This window comes from Anarrhichthys ocellatus, unplaced genomic scaffold (genome assembly GCF_004355925.1).
Source record: "Anarrhichthys ocellatus isolate YVR2014 unplaced genomic scaffold, GSC_Weel_1.0 scaffold44, whole genome shotgun sequence".
Taxonomy (NCBI): domain Eukaryota; kingdom Metazoa; phylum Chordata; class Actinopteri; order Perciformes; family Anarhichadidae; genus Anarrhichthys; species Anarrhichthys ocellatus.
In genome coordinates, this window is record NW_022280074.1 from 2,147,984 (window position 1) to 2,168,541 (window position 20,558).

General features: G+C 44.7%; 1 protein-coding gene across 12 annotated transcripts in view; it reads left to right on the forward strand.

Annotated features, from left to right (window-relative positions):
• agrn (agrin) overlaps positions 1-18,922 on the forward strand; it is a 233,063-nt gene extending 214,141 nt beyond the window's left edge. For 5 of the 12 annotated variants that reach the window (XM_031868922.1, XM_031868912.1, XM_031868921.1 and 2 more), the window contains 12 exons: positions 298-388; positions 667-831; positions 1,048-1,159; positions 2,797-2,808; positions 4,785-4,901; positions 8,464-8,647; positions 9,352-9,439; positions 10,389-10,412; positions 12,115-12,147; positions 14,019-14,243; positions 15,616-15,719; positions 18,301-18,922. In XM_031868922.1, the coding sequence (XP_031724782.1) occupies positions 298-388; positions 667-831; positions 1,048-1,159; positions 2,797-2,808; positions 4,785-4,901; positions 8,464-8,647; positions 9,352-9,439; positions 10,389-10,412; positions 12,115-12,147; positions 14,019-14,243; positions 15,616-15,719; positions 18,301-18,461 (1,316 nt within the window). In that variant the 3' untranslated portion in view covers positions 18,462-18,922. The remainder of the gene's footprint in view (positions 1-297; positions 389-666; positions 832-1,047; positions 1,160-2,796; positions 2,809-4,784; positions 4,902-8,463; positions 8,648-9,351; positions 9,440-10,388; positions 10,413-12,114; positions 12,148-14,018; positions 14,244-15,615; positions 15,720-18,300) is intronic. The other 7 variants (XM_031868918.1, XM_031868919.1, XM_031868923.1 and 4 more) reach the window with 5 other exon arrangements.
• Positions 18,923-20,558: the final 1,636 nt, after the last annotated feature.

Here is a 20,558-nt window from a genome sequence, read left to right on the forward strand (position 1 = left end):
ACAATAGCTGCATTATTTCATGGGTCCCGGCTGTGGTGTTAAACTCTACATGTCTGCAAAGGTTCGTTCTTATACTGTGGCGGGCTGTGTAATCAGTCTGACATAAGGGTTTTTGTTTGAATTTCTGTCAAGAGAAAGTGTTAATCCCAAAGGCTATGAAAACACAAATCCATCTCTTTCCATAACGCTGACGGGTCCCTGAAAGATGCACCGACTATCCCCGAATTTCAATTCTGTCAGCGACAAAAAATGGGACCTGAGGATGAATATGGTCTCTTTGTTGTTGTTTTCTCCCAGTGGCTGAGAGGAGCGGGGCTTACATGCCACTATTCAACGGAGACTCTTACCTGGAGCTGAAGGGGCTCCATCTCTACGGGCAAGATCTGCGGTAAGTCCCACGTCTCACATTGTAACACGCACAGTCAAGACTTGCATGCATTACTAAACACGGGATAGTTTTCATAGACAAAGCTTGTTCTGGGCCTAAGGCAGGAGCTGCTTTCTTTAAGCCTGAACTCAAATAGCACGTCACTTAAGCACGTAGAATGTATACAGTAGTATCTCTAACTAATTTCCATACAAACAGAGTAACAGTGCACCAAAATCCAGCAGTCTTCGGGTAGGTGTAGTAGTGTAACTCTGTGTTTGCTTGTGCTGTTCCTGCAGTCAAAAGGTCAGCATGACGGTGATTCTCATGGCCAATGACTCCAACGGTTTGATCTTCTACAACGGCCAAAAATCAGACGGGAAAGGAGACTTCATCTCTCTGTCCCTCAACGATGGCATCCTGGAGTTCCGCTACGACCTGGGGAAGGGACCCGCTACCATCAGGTTAGCATCGCCTCACAGCCTTAAGAGGGTCTAACTCACACAACTCGGGAAAAATAAATACATGAAATAGATTTTAAACAGAAAATAAGAACAAGGCGGGACAAAGATATTTGGGGTGAGATAATCCTATGAAATGACATGCGAACATGCTAATAGATGACTCACCCGGGTGTCTGTTTGTGTGTGTGTGTGTGTGTGTGTGTGTGTGTAATTCAGGAGTAAGGAAGTGATCCAGCTGAACGTGTGGAACACTATCAACCTGGAGCGCTCCAACCGCAAAGGAGAGATCATGGTGAACAAGAAGGACGCTGTCCGAGGGGAGGCGCCGGTAAGAAAGAGCAAGCTAACATGCTCCTGCTGGTGGTTATCTTGGGCCTATTCTCTGCTCAGCCTTGCTTGTGGCGTACAAACTGCATTTGTTTCATCATCTGCGTGCTCTGGTCACGTCATCGCCACAACCTCTGGCTTTGGTGCTCCTTTTTTTTTTTTTTTTGGTGGTTTAACTTGCCACTTCGGGCCCAGTTGAATCAGCAAACTTTCCTCCCTTAGCTAAGGTTTTTTCACGCCGCTTCCCACCATGCGGTTCTGCTGGCTTGATTTGCTGAAAATATGCTGCTATTCCCCCCCAAGCTGTCCTTATTTTGGACATCCTGTAAGTCCACAAAAAAAATTATAATAATCTCTCTGCTTCTCAGCTTGCTGATGCACTGGAGAGATAAAACTTGGTGTTGCATGAATAAAGCGAAAGCATCTTTTACTGCTGGTATACAGTCAATTTTATGAATTCAGCCTTTGAGGTGTTGCCTTGGGAGCCGGAGGCAGATAAAGGAGATACAGTAGCAGCGGCGAGGAGAGCGTAATGAAACTCTTCAGCCCCGTGTCTAGACCAATAAAGCAGGTACATGCTTCCAAATGAAGGAGATCTAATTGTTTGATTAGCCCGTAAGTCATCCAATTATATTAAACAGTGTAATTTGTGATCATGAACGTGCACTCTGTCAACGCATCTTACTATAAGAGGCAACGCTCTCCCCCGTCTGTTCTCCCTCTCACTGCTCTGTCCTACCCCCGGCCTTGTCTGTATGGTAATTGTGTTTTACTCCAGCAACAGAGGCGGCAGAAAATCTTATTAAAAAAAGAGAGCAAGGGAAAAGCGATGTTGGGGGGGGGGACGGACGGGGACGGACTAGCTCAAGAGATGAGCTGAGACTAGTTATGGAGCTCAATGCAGAGATCCCTTCCAACATGGCTCTCAGCTAATGCTGTCCTACTGCTGCTTCAAGGACTATGGGGGGGGGTTAGGGTACGCTTTGCTTAGAGAAGCCTATATCATATCAAAGGTGGTCACACACAGGCACATGTATGGATACATATTGCATGCTGGGAGTGTTCATCATATCAAAGACGGCTCGCTTGCAAATATGATGAGGCACATACTTTCAAAGGCGCATAGGTGCGGGTGGGAGGAATGAGAATCAACTGCACCTCTCCTTCAATGGCAGCACTCTGTAAATGAGGTCGGGTGAAGTGGCGCCACTCACAGTCTCTCATCCGCGACGTTTTTTTTCTTCCTCTTTTTCATCTTTTCTTTATGGCACCATCTGCTTCGTGCACGGCCTTCCTAGACTCGCTGTCTTATTTGTAGTCACTGTTAGAGCGTAAACTCACACTTTTTATTTGCGGTACGTAGCGCCAAGGTGCCTGTGCAATGTGTCTTCACATGTCTTGCTTAATCACACTTGTCTGTGCTACACTGCAGCTATGTGTAATGCTCTCACAGATGTGGCCTGTGTGTGTGCGCATGAGAGAGTGTGTGTGTGTGTGTTTTGTGGGCCTTTGCACTTGCTCGCTCTACTGTAGCTCTCTGCATGCCTCTTTGTGCACAGATACCTACTAGTCTTCCCCTAATAACTCTCTTCCTCCCTATTTTCTTTCCTTCTCTATGATGTGCTGTCTGGAAATAAGAAATCACGCAAGGTAATGAGACAAGTCCCAGTCACACCTTAGCCCATGTTTCATTTGAGTCCCTCACTGTGTCCTCTCACCCCCATCTCTCCATGCAACAACAGCCCAGGGAAAAAAAAAGAAGGTACTTCTGCAGAGCTGCAGGCAGCTTTAAAGGTGCCAGTTCTGTTAGAAAAACTTTGCCATTTCATAAAGCCCACACACGCACACACAAACAGCGCCGAAGTAGAGATGCTCTTAAAGAACGCGGTTTGGCTTTCACCTCGGTCCATCTGCTGTGGGGGTGGCAGGGGTTGAGAAGGTGGGAGGGAAGAAGGGAAAGAAGACTGCCATCTCCGTGACGGCCATTGTTTTTAGAAACAAAGAACCGTCTTCATTAGTTTGGCGTGGGCGGGGATATCACGCCAGTGCCACGTGGCCGTCCAACAAAGTGAGAGGAAAAAAAGACGGTGAAGGCAAGCGAAGGGGAGAAAGATACACCGTGGGAGACGGCGAGGTGCCAAGCCAAGCCGAGCTGTTCTTTTGCCGTCTGCTCTCACTTCTTCTGCGAACAGGAACAGTCCCTCCATAATTTCATGAAGTCGCTCACTCTTTCACTCTTTCACTCACTCACTCACTCACTCACTCGCCCATAACAACACAAGCACCACTCACTGAACATCACCCGTGCGACAGTCCCTCCATGGAACCAGCTGTCCTCGTTCACCAGGTGCAGTCTATTACCTGTGTGAGGCGAAGCAGAACATTTCATTGCATGTTATTTCACATTAAAGTCCTAAAAAAGTAACTTTACGTAGGTAGCGTGTGCTCAAATTCTAGCACATTACAAAGGTGTAACATCTCAAACAAGCTCACCAGGGGACCGTGTTCCGTATGCATCTGTAACGTTTACCTGCACAGCAGTGAGGCCTGCACGGAGAGCCTGGGGCGGCCGACTCTGCCCCGCAATCAACTACAACTTTTTTCGGCTGAGCCCGAAAGGCGCCAGCCACGTCCGCTGGGTCCATGCGGCTTTGGCCAAGGTCCCACGCCATGTCTCTGTTGGAAGCGGCTCAAGGTGCAGTGACACAGCCCCGGGCTTCAGCCAAGCACCGCTGCCTCCTGCACTCCAAATCCCATCCTAAATAACAGCCGAGCCCGGTGCCAGCCTGCCTTCACGAAGCCTGTTTATTTGGCCCCTTCCATCATTTTTCCAGCAATTAACTCCACTTTAGCCCTCTGGCAATTACTGCTCTACATAAAATAAAGATCATTAATTCCTTCCTTTTGAAGTGGGCCGCCTCTTCCTTTGCGAAAATGGGAGAAGCGGCACCTTGCTAATGCAAAGCAATTGTCCCAAAGGTTCGGTGGACGGAATTGAATTTCATAGCCGTCTGCAGCGCAAATGAATTGCAATTAATGTGTCTCCACACTCAAGCGTTTGAAAGGTCGGTGCTTATGATCAGCCATTCATTAGAGATGTCTGTTAAGAAGCGTCCATATCTCAAGTCCAGCCCGCTGCTGATTTCCCTTTGTAGTCTCGTTTTATGTCTCTCAGATCGAGGATAATTGACCACTCTCTCTGAGAGACATTGAAATCAATTACGTTGTAATGTATCAAGTGTATTGACGTGGAAGGAAGGCGAGGAAGTGCATTTCAGTGTCTGCCGGCTACAATCTGGATAACTCCTCGTTTTTTTTTTTTGGGACGATCTATATGACTGCGACATGTCTGCAAATGTGTTTTATGAATCTCACTCTTTATGTCTCGACTAAAGGGATACAACTTATTTCACGCTCCCCGGACACAAACACATTGCTCCACCGACTAAAGTAAAACTCTAAACCATTACGTCCTGAATAGAAGAAACCCTGAGAGGAATCGGAGACGGGGTACAGAAGAGATTCAATTGGACGTTTCTAAAGATATATGTGGGGCTTATATCTCCCCCCCCCCTGAGTTTGCACAGCACTACCTCACCATACCTCTTTGTGTCCTGTCTCATCAGAACCTGCACGTAGATCTTAACCTGAAAGAGTCTCTTTTTGTTGGCGGAGCTCCCGATTACAGCCGACTAGCACGAGTGGCTGCACTCACGGATGGCTTCAAGGGAACAATCCAAGAGGTAAATGTTGACACGTCTCTATTTCTTGAAGGAGAATTGTGTCATTCGCTGTGCTTGTGGATTCTATGTGTTATTTTAATGACTCTGGGCCCTTGTGCCCTCAGTAGCGGCTATTAGCTGTCCAGCTGTCATTAAGTACAGTACTACAGACCCCCATTTAGTCATTTTCCATTAAAAGCTCACACTGTGACGGGCAGTGGCTCTGCTCATTTGGATTAGCATGCACTAATAATAGAATGCACATTTTGAAGTCCCCCCACTTTCACTATTCTCAGATCTTTCCCTGACAGCCTTCCAATTTTTTATTTATTTTTTTTCTCCACTTTTCAGTAAAAAGCTCTAAAAATCTCTGAGTGCCAAAAATAACCCAGCAGAACAAAGGCAGGATGTTACTGTTTGTGCAAACTTGTCATTAGTTCTCCTCTGCAAACTTTCCCTTGACAGTTTCGAGCAAATCAAAAGCTAAATGTGGCATTTTGTCTTCCTCGGCCTGTAGGGAATAGTTAATTATGAGGGAAGACGGTATGTATTCTCAGTTTAGCGTGCGTGTTGTATCAACACCTGATTTCTGAGACACTTTACCTGTGTGGAAACAGGTCATGTGTCCAACACAATCAACAACATCTGTGTATAAAGTATGCCTGGTGATAATTAGGTTTGATGATGATTCAGTGGAAAACACAATGCACCATATCTTGATTCTTTCCGTTGGACAACAACCAGCAGAGGTAAGAAATGATCATCTTCAAGTGTGAGAAAAAATGAATCTGATAAATTTGACAACAAAGGCAATGAAAGAGAGCTTAGAGATTAAAAAAAGCAAGACAAGAATAATGAAGGCAACCCTCCAAAGAAAGGTCAAAAACAATTAATATCAAGAGTATTGCATAAACACAGGTCTGTGATTTATGAGATTATACTGATTACACCATAATGTAAGCTTTACTGGAGTATGTAGTTACTTTATATTATATACAGTATGTCATGTATTAAAGGCCCTGAAAACGTATATTCTCAACCAAGTTCTTACAATAGATGAGGAAGCAGAGGCCACACCGACATGAACCTGCAAGTTTCAGCTCAAGTTTGAACCGTTTTTGAGTATTTGGCGTCTTATAAATCTGCATTTCTATTTTTGTCCCTGCTTTTGTCACAAATTTGAGCTGGGCAGGGCTCATATGGAAAAAGTGATTTGAATCAAAATGTGAGAATTGCTCTTATTGAGAAGCCACTGTCAATCCAGTCTGATCAAACCACACCCACACAGTCCTGGTAAAACCCGAGGATGCTTTTATTCAACCTTTAACTTTAATTGTTGCTATATTTATTTGATAGAACAAGGTTCTCTGGGTGTTTAAAGTGGTACTTCATTAAATTAGTTTTCTGCTTTCTTAAAGTTGAGGCACTTCCAAGAGACAAATTAAAACAATATCAAAAATGCCGAGATATTCCGGCCTTTAGTCCTTCGTATGTTTTAGGGGGCTTTCACACCTAACCTGTTTGGCTATTTATGCAAGTCAACACGCACGTCAACGCGGATATTTTCCCTATTATTGGGTCAAAAGCTGTTAAAACTGATGTGCTTGTATTGAAATCTGTGTACTTTGTCAGTGCGTTGAGTCCGTTAAAAGGTGTGTGATAGCGATCCCACGGTAATACACCCTGAATCATACTGAACAATAATCCTCATGCGTGTGTCCGAAGTGGCTTTCGTACAGTCCTGTCTCCACCCGTTAGCCATTATTCATCATAACATACGGATCATTTGCAGTCTTAGAGCAGGCCTTGGCTGAATGCAGGTACACAGTCCATGTGGAGAGCAAAGGAGGCGGAACAGATTGGCCAAAATGCAATCTTGGAACCCGTCGGCTATCGTCTGGCGATGATTTAGCTTTTTATGGGTTTTAAAATGAAATCGTAAACTGGCTACTGAAACAATTCGGTCGAACACGTCGCGGTCGAAACTCCAGCTCCAGTCTCGCATCTCAAGTTGCTAAGCGGACTGTAAACAACGAGCAGCTCACGGAAAGGGCAGTCTTGGCCCAGATATCTGCTGGCTTCACCGAAGCCCCAGAAATGTGGCCCCTTGACCCCCAGAGGCTTATCCATCGTCGGATGGGTTCTGAGATCGCAATCACCAAAACTGTTCAATCAACATGTGAATAACTTCATGTTTAATCCTCCTGGTTTGTTTGTAAAAGGTCAGTGTGAACAGGAGCCAAAATGTACCAAAGAAAGCACCCTTTAAGACAGGGGTGTCCAAACGTTTTTCAAAGAGGGCCAGATTTGATAATGTGAAAGTGCCCAAGGGCCAACAGTCCCTGCTGACATTATTTTAAACAATACAAGTAGCCTATACATACATTGTTATTTAATGATTTTATTTTCAATGACAGCAAATAGCAATGTAACCAAATGTAAGCATTCATGTGTGAACACATCTCAACAACTATTCTGCCTTTCTTTCACATCTTGAAAGTCAGATAACACAAAGAACAAGCCATCTAAAAGCTAATTACATAGAAACCGATCAATGTTCTCACCTCAAGACAATCTTAAATAAGACTTAGTGAGGGTAATGAAAAGTTGTCTCGCATTTAAGTTCAACACACATGAAACAGGCTGACGAAAAACATCAAGTTGTCTCTTAGTATGTGATGATGGCTCTTCAGTGTTACGAGCCCGGCAAACATTAGCAAACTCGGTCTTCTTCTCGGGGCAATTATGTTTTCTGCTATTTTCATAACACAGTCTTTGATAAACTCACCTTCCGTAAAAGCTTTGTCATGTTTAGCAGTTAGCATGGCCACTTGGTAGCTTACTTTGATGATGTTTTCATGTGAAAAGGACCGCTGCTGTGAGGCCAAGTTATCTTGGAGTTGCTTCACTTTTCTAGCTCGGTCGCTCTGATAGCTTGTTGTAGCATTAGCATGTTTGGTGTCGTAGTGTCTCTTTACATTATATTCCTTAAACAAGGCAACAGCCTCATGACTAATTAGGCAGACACAGTTGTTTCGGTTTTCGGTGAAAAAAATATTGCGATCTCCACCTCTCCTGGAAGCGGCGGCCCTCATTATCGACTTTCCTTTTTTTACTTGCCGTAACATGACAGGTCAAGGGTCAGAGCCAATTTCAAACAGTCAGACAGTTACAGAGTGGTGCTGCCACCATGAGGTAAAAAGAGGAATTGCATGTTGAATTTGTATGAGTTATTCATTCCGTTTTGACTGTGCTGGCGGGCCATAAACAATGCATTTTAAGACAGAAGGTGCGGGCCATATACAATCTGACCTCGGGCCGTGATTGGCCCGCGGGCCGGACTTTGGACATGCCTGCTTTAAGAGGTTTGGATACGACATGTCCTAAGCTCCCAATTTCATTTTTTTTTGTTAGACCCTTGCTGCCTAATAAATGCCCCGTCTTACAAACTCCTCAGTGCCTCAAGTTTGTAACACAGGCCTTGTTGTATGTATGTGTAGCCTCATTATCAGCTGACCTTTAACCCAAAGTATGTGGAAAGTCATCGGCATGCCCCTTTAACCCTGCGTTTCCTGCATCCCAGATCATTCTGATGGGTACCCCCATCCTCAGAGAGGAGCACGCCCTGCGCTCCAGCAACATAGCCATGTTCCAGGACCACCCGTGTTCCCAGGAGCCCTGCCACAACGGAGGCCTCTGCAAACCCATGCTGGACACCTACGAGTGCCTTTGCCTCAATGGTTTCAGAGGGGAGCGCTGTCAGAACAGTGAGTATCTCAGGTCGTTCTTGGTATCGTCGATCCCTACAGCCATATTACATTTATCTTTCTCCTTCTTCAAGTCAAAGAGCCACAGACGATCTTGATGCTAAAGCACAGTTTGTTATTGCAATGAATACTTATAACTGTTTCCTCCGCCATCCTTTTTTGGTCTTACTCCAGAGGAAACATGTAACACTGCTTGCTATTGGCTTGCCTCAATGGAAGGTGAACTACCGGTACTAATTCTTGTTTTATCATTTGTTTTCCATTGTGTCTTGACAAGGCAATAGTGATAGTCTTGATAAGAGACCTTTGATGTCTCTTTCAGTTTGTGTTCTTATGTATCGATTTCAAACTGAGGCGGTGGTTGTGAAAATGATGAAGGGCATCAATTGAATATTCATGAAATGCTCTTTTTCAGGAGTTGCACATCCCTTTCATCATCTTCCCGTCACCCTGCCAGACATATACCCACTCAGCCTAATCTTTCTTACATACTCAGTCGCTGCCTTTGCCATTAACCTTGTGCGTGTGGCCGGCTGTCCCTTTCACGTTAATTAAAACTACAAAACGCACCATCACCCCCCCTTACGACCACCTCCCCAGCCTATCCCATTTGCTCACACTCTGTCTAATTGATTGGTGTGATATCCTCTGAACAAATCCTCTTACCCCCCCCCCTAACCCCCACCCTGCCCTCTCCTTCACAGCCGTCTACGAGAAGGCCGCCGGAGAGACCGAGGCCATTGCCTTTGACGGGCGGACGTTCATCGAGTACCACAACGCTGTTACGAAGAGGTAAGGGAGAGGACAAGGGGAACGTGCTCGTTTATTCAGCGTCATCCAGCACCCCCATCGCAATAGCTATTAGCCAAATAACCACTCTGTCTATCCATCTCCTCCCTTGGTAAGGCGTGATGACAGTGTTGATGATATCATCAGTGCTAAGGCTTCAGGGTGAAGTAGGCGCTTGGCTAATAGCTCATTCCCCCCACTCCCACCCACCCACCCCGTCCGTGACAGTCCTGCTTCCTGCTTTTGACAGGATTTGGCTAATTAGCGAGACGGTTAACAATCACAGTGTTGCCCTGAGCACGCTCAGTTCGCTCTGCGGTCTCCTGCTCGCTCCCGGACAATCAGCATGATTCAACTTTTTACTGTATTTTAAATATGTGTGTGACTGTTTTCTGTAAACCCAATACGCCCTGTAAAGTGAGTGTTAAATGTTTTTTTAGGACCAGGTGCAAACCCCCCCTCCAAAAAAAAACATTAAATGAAACAACAACAAAAAAAAAAGTCCTCTCCCTTTAGGCAGCTGATGAGACATTTTTACTCTTCCATCCATCTACAAGGTTGGGCAAGAGTGCGCCTCCAGGTTGGCATAAACAAAAAATGTTGATGTGACGAACCTGAAAAAGACATCAAGCATACGGCTCTATATCTTCGTCTCACAGCGCTTCACACAAACGCTCAGGTGTGAAGAGCAGGCCACAGCCTGCAGATCATCACACCCCCGATGGGGACGCACAACTCACGCCCACTCAGAAACAGCTGGCTGGACATTATGTGTGTGTGTGTGTGTGTGTGTGTGTGTGTCGCTATGTGTATCTTTGCTGTTTGTCCGTGATCTCAGCGTTCCAGTTGTTTGACCTTTTTGTCCTGTCCTTCAGTCTGACCTCCCTTGTTGTTGTCCACACACGTGTTGTCTCATATGAATGTCCTTCGCTGTCTTTCCTTTTCACTCAAGCCAACTGACCAATGAGATCCCAGAGTAAGTAGACTTTATGACTGGGTATTTGCCCAGCTTCCAATCCAGCCCAACTAACAACAACCCCAGTAAAACAAAATGTTTGATAGTTAACCCAAGTAAAAAGATTAAAGTACATTCAGTTTCTAGTCATAATTTCCACACAGAAAATCATCTTTACCGTTTAAGTCAGATTTTATATTCAAGCTCCATATCCATGATATAATTTGACAGATTCCATTATCCTAAACGCGTTTTGCAGTGTCATTAGATCCCTGCTTTTTCTTTTCCAATGCAAAGGGAAGCATGAATGTGTGCATGATAAGCATTATGCTCAACCCCTCAGAGAAAATAAATTGCTGTACGAAGAATGTGCATTTGATGCATGGTTGTAACTCTTTAAATAAGCAAAATGAATTGCCATGCACTTTACGCTGAATCTGTTAAGTGGGGAATCAACGAGACCTCTTGAAAACTGCAAGAGGAGGATACACTAAATACCCTGGTGCCTGTAGACTTTATGCTTGGGAAAGCCCTCAGTCATGACTCAGTTATTAAGGGTTTTTCTTCCAGCTCATTAGCTCGGTAAGTAACCTCCTTTAAAAAATAAATTAAAAAAATCCCAGAAATCGACAAAGCTGAATTCAGGTCAAATTAAGCTGACTGGAATCGGCCCAGTGTTCCAATCCGTGCCAGGGCTTCTGTCATTTTGTTTTTTGCCAGATCTCCAACTGTAAATTGTGAATAATTACTGAGTCCTACAGAGAGGCGGTGACATGTTAATCACAGATTTGTCTCCCTTTTGTAGATTAGACCTCCGATTGAGAGCTCTGCGCAGTGTGTAGCCAGGGGCATCAATCTCACTTAGCGGGAGGGGACAGTGGTCCTTGGAGAGCCAGACTGTCAAAAGTTTAATGGATGTCACATTTAGTAAGAGCCACAATGGCGCAGCACTCTGAAGGCGTGCCGATCAATTCAGCGTGATTTGATTTTGTAAAGGGAATGAAAAAACATTTCTCGAGAGCGCCATTAAGAGGCGAGGTGAGGCCAAAATGTCAAACGCTCACCTTGGGTTAATGTCGCTGTTACTATTTAGGGCACCGTTTGATCACACCTCCCCTCACCTCTCTGCCCATATCTGAAAGCTCGGGTCGATTTGCTCAAACCCCATTATTTCAGTGACAAATCCGATCTGGTCACTACTCTCAACTGATATGGCGCTTGACCACATTTTTTGACAATTGCCCAATTTTTTTCTCATCCACGGCATCCATCTCACGGCACCGTGGCGGGCTGCGCCATAAATATAGAGGAGGACGTTGACTTAAAGTAGTCTTTTACCTGCGTGGACACTGACCATGAGTGTACTCAATCTTGATGCTTACATTAAACAAAATAAATGCTTTATCCCAGTGCATTTTGGTGCATTAGTCTTCCATCTTGATCCGACTAGTTCCCTTGAGAACCTCCTTGTGGTGTGATCAGGGCTAGGCTACACACTTCCTGTGATCACACAACAGCTGTTATCGACTGTTGACAAGGTCGATATTGTGGTACAGCAGACAAGTTATGCTTTTTGCAGCTCCAGGTCCAAACCCAGACCACCTGTGAGTCTCCCAGTAGGGCTCACAACGTCCTTCCTTCCCTCCTTCCTTCCTTCTTTCCTCCTGGCCTCGTGCGCTTACACTGCATGCCGTTGACTTTCTCCCCCCCTGCTCCCTTTAAGTCCCGAGTCTCTGGAGAACCCATCTGACCAGAGGTGAGTCTCTCAAAAGCTTTTAGACTTTGGTACCGTCCACTCGCCTCCTCATCCTCCCCTCCTCTCCAGACAACCCCTCCCTGACCTCTCACAGGGCTAAACCCTCGTCCGCAGAGACAACACATTGTTTCCATTATTGAGATAGAGTTACCAATACGAGTCACAAAGAGCCTCTGCTTCAATTAATTCTGAGGTTCGGAGCTGTGATAATGGCACAAAACCAGCCAGAGCTGCTCTTTGCAGCAGCCGTCCTCCCTGATGGCATTTTTTATTATTCTAACTGCTACTGCCACCTGGAGTTGAATCAGAGGACAGCACTCAAGTTTGAATACATGTAAAAAGTAGATAAGAAATAAATAATAATAAAAATTCAGTGATGATACGCCAGCGATCTGTGAAGTCAGTTGGATATGAGAGTCAGAATGCTGTGCGCCGGCGTTATTTTATTCATTTTATATTCAGCACTTTTAATAACCATGACCTTATCGCTGACAAGCCGCTCCAATGGAGATTCATTGGGCCCTGTAAGCTCTGTGAGGGTTTGCCAGGAGAGGGTTCACTGAGCTGTATTTGCGTGTCTTTCTTTTCTCTCTCTGGAGGAAAAAAAAGATTCTCTTAAATCATTTTTTTTCCTTCATGTTTACCTCAGCGGATTTAGTTTATCAAGGGGGTCAAAGTCTCCAAACTGAGCATGTTTTTTAAATTTCACTCTTTCTGATTCTTTCCCCGCGTCTGCTGAGGTGAACCAGCTGTATTGTTGGCCTCACCTCGGGCCAGCAGTTGATACACTCCAAATCATCCCATTGCGTGTAAACCCGGCATTCTTTTTATTCTTGCTCATTAATGAAAAGAAAACACTCAGAGAAAATGATTGAATACTTCTTACAGCATAAGGAGAAGTTGCCATACTCAGTTTCTCTTTACCCCCTCCCATTTCCTGTCCTGTTTGTACTCCCATGAGCCTCTTTGCTTGCTATGCTGACTCCTTTGTCTTGTTGTCTGTCTTGTCTAATCTTTGTCTCCAGCTCTGTGCTGCTGTTTGTTTTTTAAACCCACGTGTCATTGGTTCTTTGTCGTACGTGTCCTCACCTTGTCTTTGTCTTTGTGTCTAAATACCCTTTGAAGAAGGTGGTAGTAGATCCATTTGGCAGATGTGCAGACAATTGCACAGGTGCTGATTGATGACATTGCACACACAGTCGTACACAGACACACACACACAGACATGCAAACTGAGGGGATGACTCTCTGGACGTCTACCATGTCGCTGCTGGACTCACACAGACCACAGGGGTTTTGTAAGTGTGTTTGTATGCAGGAGTGGATGTTGTTTGTGTGTGTGGGCACACATACAGTAGAGGCACGTTCGAGGTGACAGTGACGCACAGTGCGTCTCGGGGATAGGTGGACGTCACCCAAGTCTCTGCATCCACATCACCACCCGCAGGTGTAGCAGTCAAGACACTGGTGATCAAACAGCTGCCAAAACAACACATACACACACACACACACACACAGATACAGAGCAACACAGGAAGCACTGAGTAGCAGTGCAGTACAGGCTCAGTAGGATGTTGGGATGTAATAGCAAAACAGCCCCCTGCTACTCTTAAACTCAGTCTGCATCCTTAAACATCCCTGTGGCTCTGTTAGTGTGAGGCTGTGGAGGCCGAGCTACAAAGCTTCCTGGCTACATGTGCTGGCACACAGAATCCCTTGTCGTTGAATCATAGCTAATGCACCCTCCAGACAACAGACGCAGCCACACATGACAAGAGCACCGACCGAGCCGTGTCAGCCACGCCAAAGATCAGACCTCTTTTTGATGAGTTGGACCAAAAAGCTGATTGATGCATTTCCTCTTCTCCTAGTGAGAAGGCTCTGCTGGTGAACAAGTTTGAGCTGAGCATCCGGACGGAGGCGACCCAGGGCCTGGTGCTGTGGAGCGGGAAGGGCGTGGAGCGCTCCGACTACATTGCCCTGGCCATCGTGGACGGACACGTCCAGATGACATACGACCTGGGCTCCAAGCCCGTGGTGCTGCGCTCCTCAGTGCGCATCGACACTAACCGCTGGATACGCATCAAGGCCAGCAGGTAAGATGGGAGATGGCGGGTAGCTGGGGATCAGTGAGTGAAAGCCGGAACAGTTAGACCGGGATTAGACTTAATCCATATTGTATTTGGGTTTGCTGCAAACTGTGTGATCTCTTGCATGAATTGTCTGCTTCTCAGTGATCCCCTGCACCGAGATGACTCTGATTAGTTTCAGATTAAGGTTATTTTCATGCCCGGTCATGCATGAGTATGACGCATCAAGCATCGAATTGCTTAGACACATCAATGAACGTTCAAAAAGGAATTACACACGGCAACATCCCAACACTTTTTAGCACATAATAACAAATGTGTCCAGGAAATAACTCTGTTCACAACAGTACGTAGAGTAACACATACACTGTACACACACACAGTATACATACATTGATCCCATTTGATGAGTTATACATGAAGTAATATATGCACTTTGCACAGAATCAGCTGCAATAGTAATACCCTTATCCCGTCAGTTGACACTGTGCTTTGGTAGAGAAGTTTCCCATCTGAATCACAATGAATCAAATGACTATCAGCTGATGATAATTCAGTCTTGATGACATGTGTTATACCCATAGCATGTGTCTACAGTGTATACATAAACAACCCTGAGATTGGACACACTGACACATGTTTTAATTTGGATAATCATTTCAGACACGCAATACTTTTTACCATGCAGTGATGTCACATTAATAGATTCCTTCATTAGAAACGGATTAACTGCTTGAGCTTTGAGAATGACCCACGTAACACCTTCCACGCGACCTCCGCTTTATCGCCGCTGAACATTTGCTGCCAGCACGACTGTGACTGGAAGTACTAGGGGACGATTACATCGGCCTCATCGTGCAAGGCAAGATTAATCGATCCTGAAGAAGCACGCTGCGTCCGTTCCGAACCTCACGATCCCAGGTTTATGGGGAGACCACATGAGCTGCTGGAAGATGACAAAGTTTGGATGTTGATGAGGGTGTACAACTCGCAGCACGTTGGCACACAGCTCACATAGATGTCTGTGTTCACGACTTGCCTTTTTTAATGACGCTCTCTCTCTCTCTCTCTGTCGGGAACCCACTTTAATAGGTGCAAATGACCCCCCCCCCCTGGTCACAATTCACACAAGTGTGCTAATGCGCAGTGCAGAGCCACCTAAAGCGAATGGCGCTCTAACGGCATCTGTTAGCCGGTAGACAGGCGCATTTAGAGCGCTGCTTGGCAGAGGCGGTTATGTGAGTGCTTAGTGTGCTGGCAGTGGCGCGATGGAGTCTCGATGCTTCAGATTAAAAGAAACAAGCAATTTACAGCCATTGACTATGACATGCATGCGTCAGGCCGACTTCTAAACTCTCTTTTTCTTTCTCCTCCTCAGAGCACTTAGAGACGGCTCTCTACAGGTCGGCAATGAGGCAGCGGTAACAGGGTCATCGCCTTTGGCAGCAACACAGCTGGACACGGACGGAGCACTGTGGTTGGGTAGGTGCCCGCATATCTAAAGAAAAATAATACAAATTTGAAAATGTATCTTCGAATGCCATATACAGTACATCTTCCATCCTAGCCACTGGTAGAAGGCTGGCAAATGAATGAGCACATGAACTCATTGGCATTACAGAGGAAGAGTCTCTGGCAGGGAAAAAAGATTGCGGTTTGGGCAAAAAATGTGCTCCTAGCCTATTCAGGTATTGAGTTGAGAAATGAAAGGCTATCTGACTAATTCAAAAGTTGTCTGCGCCTCTGAATTGAAAATGACCAAAGTCGGCCCGTTATCTACCTCTTCAATTTGGTCCGAACTCGGCTCAGAGAAATGGTTTTTCAAAGAACACACTGCACGGCGAGATTGAACATTCTGAGGAAAATAACGTTGAAGGCGAAATAATGTCAGACTTTTCTGTAAAATGTACAGCACAGGGGCGGCGTAGAGGCAGGTTTGAGAGGAGAAGCAGCCTGAGTGACATTTAAAGAGAAACGCTGCATGTAGAGGTGCACTACAAACACACACACACACACACGGTGGAGGCAGCACAGTGGAACAGGTGCTGAGCGAGCCCCGCAGCAAGAATACATAATCCTCACACAAGCCCTCCCGTCGAGAGCCCCGCTCCTCTTTAAATCCCCTTTTCACTGTTCATCATTAATTCATCTGTAACTTGCATGAAATTAGCCCTGTCGATCCCCGATTCTGAGGCACGCAATCCGATTAAAGGGAGCAGGGACAGGGGATGTAAAAGGCTCGACGGGGATGTGAACTCTCAGCTTCACAGATTCAAAAAAAAGGAGAAAACAGGGAAGAGAAGGAGAGATGGAGAATGTGGGGGAGGCAGGGGAATGGAGTTGGACTGACATGAAGCGAAGAGAGAAAAAGAGGATGCAGGAGGTTTCTGAGAGTGTAGATAACAGAGAGGGAGAGAGAGAGAGAGAGAGAGAGAGAGAGAAGGGATGGCAGCCAGGTAAAATATCAAACACTCGGGTCACTAGCCACTAGCCTCTCTCCCAGTAAGAACAGATATCATGAAATCCTGAATAAAGATGTATTTCATGCTGATTTATTGAGAAAGACACTAATGACTACTTTGGGTGTGCTGGCTCAAACGAGTAGCACAAAACACGATCAAACGGGAAAAAGGAGGCAGCCACACACCCGGCCATTAGGTCATCAAGCCTCCACAAAAGGACGTTAGGAGACTTTTTTTTCTTTCTTTTTTTTTAAAGAGCTTTGGATGATTTGAAATAGAAGTAAAGTTGAGGGGAAGTTAAAGTGAAATGGAAAGTACAAGGGGCTGAAACATTTGCTTTGAAGTACAAATCCATGATATTTTCATATTTTGACATTTCCATTTTTAAACTTTCTATGACTGATAGATAAACCCTTACGTGAGTTCAGTTATATCCAGTTCACAAGTGCTTTAAAGGGTAATTTTGACAAATAGTGAAAGTTTTTTTAAAATCTCTAATCACTTATCTCTTGTGGTATCTAGCCACTACCATGGAGGGGATTTGGTGTGTGGTGCTAACACAGCACTGAAACATTTGACTTGAATCAAATTGAACAGCAACACTTCTTTTCAGAAACGGTCTTCTTCAATATGCTGTCAACTGTTTTTTTCTTTGACGGCAAGTAGTTGCAAGTTGGGTGATTTGTCCCTTTAACATTATTTTTTTTGGACTTGCAGCCAGTCACACACAGATTTCATGTCCTTGGTTTGTTTGGAACAAATAGAGGAAGAAGTGGGTAGTTAGCAGTGGTATCCAACAAGGCTGAACAGCCAAAGAAAAGTGCAGCGCTTGTAAGAACTCTAACTTTAGGAATGTCACTGACAGTTGATATCGGGGTGGTTCACAGCGCAGCAGCGAGCGATTAGCACTAAAGGTGGGAACAAATAATAAATAATGAGGGCGTTGGGTACACATCATTTTACACTCTGTAATCGCCTTTCATTCGTTGCACATTTCTGAACACTTTAAGCAGCGTGTCAAATTAAAAGAGCCTTCTCTCTCTCTCTCGTCTGTCTTAACACACTCTGGCTGGTATGCAGGCTCTCTCTGCCTTTGATCATGGCGGTTTGACAAATAAAGCGTCAACCTGTCCTGTACATCAGCTGGCGTCACCGTGCACATTTAAAAAAAAAAATAAAATACAAAGCCTGAAAAGTAAACTGCTTAAGTACCAGAAATACATTGTTCTACCAAAAATATTTCCAGTACGGCCTTTTGATGACATTCACACGGTTTGTTATGAAATCCAAATCTTTATCCTGCTGTGTGATCTTTAAAGGGGCACTGCGTGCATTTTCACAGGGAGGTGAGTTCACTAGTCATGTAACTTCATCAGGGGATATCTCGGCTTGGGCTTCGATTAATGAACATCTGTAACAGAAAGCCTGCGTTACAAACTGAGTTGGAGGTCAGTGGAGGCCTGATCAAACACTACTATTGGTGTACAAAATGCACTGAAACAGTTGCTACTTTAGAGTGAAGTGTCTCAGTTGTTTCCCTGCTATGAGTGGAGGAGTGTTGAGGTACAGCTGCATTAACCTCCGTCTCCGTCTCCCCTCAGGTGGTCTGGAGGAGCTGGCGGTGACCCGTCGGTTGCCCAAGGCCTACAGCACCAGCTTTGTTGGCTGCATCAAGGACGTGGTGGTGGACGGCGTGGAGCTCCACCTGGTGGAAGACGCCTTAAACAGCCCCAAAATATTACACTGCTCCGCCGCCAAATAAACCAGAAGAGACAGAATACTGAGAGAAATGGAAAAGAAACAAACCCTCCCGCTCGCTCCCTCCATAGCGCCCATGTTTCCTGCTGTAATTATTTTCTATTTTTGTATACTTTTCATCGCTTTTCATATGGAAAGAAAATGAATATGTTTGTTTTGATTTTTGTTCGATATATTTTGTTATTTTCTTTTTTTTTCTGCACCTCCATAAACAGAACACACTTTCTTTATTCTTAACTGCCCCGGCCCTTCATCTTTCTCAAAAACGCATGCATCTCTATGAAAAAGAGATATTTTATTCTTGTCAGTTTTGTTGTTTTAAAACTTCAAAAAAAAAGAAAAGAAAAGAAGAAGAGTCGCCTGCTCCTTTTCCTCGCTCATTACTTGAACACTGGTGGACCTCGCCGAAGATCTCTGGTTACTGCCTTGTCTTGGTGCCATATATATATATATATATATATATATATATATATATATATATATATACATATATCGTCCACATTCCCCAAGCACGGCCTATACATCCACGAGTACATAGACACATCCATTGCCCCTGTGGGAGCTGCACGCAGTGCGCTGTGGCCGGTGTGTGCAGCTCTTTGATGCTGCAGCCAGCTGGCATCTCCAGTCAAGAAACTCTACAATCAGCCCCGCTAGCCCGCTGTATTTTCCTAATGGGACTTTTCAGATATCAGTCAAGCTGCTACAGTGAGAAAGTACACAGTCCAAACCACTCCATCATCCCCCATCTCACAGCGCCAAACAAAAAAGAAAAGAAAAGAAAAAACTCTCCACTCAATCTGAATCCCATCAGAGCCTTTAGTTTTGAAATATGACTCACTTACACTGCAACCCGACATGATGGAGAGAGCGCTACATTCCACAACGACTCGCATTATCATCAGTCATAAGTCAAGACATGAATAAATGTTATAAATATAGAGTATATAAATATTACCTGAGACTGTGAATATGTATGATGGGTTCTCCTCAGAGAGTTGTGCTTCTCATGTACTGTTGTGCGTTCTGTTTTACAAGCCGCAGATGTAACTAATGATGACCACTATAAATGCATGCACTTCTGCAGTGTTGGTTTGAATCTGGTTTGTTTTATTTACATTTTGTTGCAAAAAAAAAACAAAAAAAACAACTTTCTAATTTGGAAAAGTGTCACTGTTTTGGGGGTTTCTTTGGTTTCTTTGCAATGAATACAAAAATATTACTTTTTTTTCCTCTTATTTCCACTGATGTCATTTCAGAAACTACAGAGCTCAGAATAATGTTTTGCATTCCTTCATTCTTTGTGTCATTTTTAGTCTTTTCGTTTCTTTTTTTTCTTGGGAGCAGTTAGTTTTGCAGGACTTCTGCAGACTAGTGCATAGGGGGAAGAGTTGTTACCATATCTGACCTTGAGGAGGTGCTGAAAGCAAGGACTGAAGAAAAAGGACAGACAGAAAGGAGGCGAGGAGAGATACTGCCCTTGGGGATGTCCTGTCTAACAACAATCAGTCGTCAACACAAACAAGAAAAGCTTCAAAAAAAACTCTGCCTGAGACTTCATTTCTTTTCCTATTTGACCTAGGAGCATTCCTGGAGGAGTCTTTTTTTCCCCCGGCTGTTGAGAGAGAGAGAGACTGTGACGTTGTTGTGACCTTTTGAAGCCATAACAGCCGCAAAAATGGGAGGAGATGCATAATCCCACAGTACTTGCAAATTAACATAGTAACGCATGGGTTTGTATTACTAGTGCGAATTCTGTAACCTTCAGTGAACCGATGCAACGCGGAGTCGTCTTTGCTGAACCACAATAAGCTGCGATGACCGACTTAAGGACACTTTGTTTTGATATGAGAACTTTGGCAATATTCTGAGACAAAATCATGCCTGTTCGTGGTTGAGTATCAAATGGTCTTGTGCTTTTTCTTTCTTAAGTTCTTAACTATGTTTTCCTTCTTAAATCATCAAACAACCTGTTTTTGTACAGCCCTGCAATTTCTAAGTGTAAATTTAGCAAAATATGTTATCTGTGGAGGTTTATGTTTTAGTAATATACACTGGAATCATATCTGACTTGTCCGCTCGCCCCCACACGATGATATAC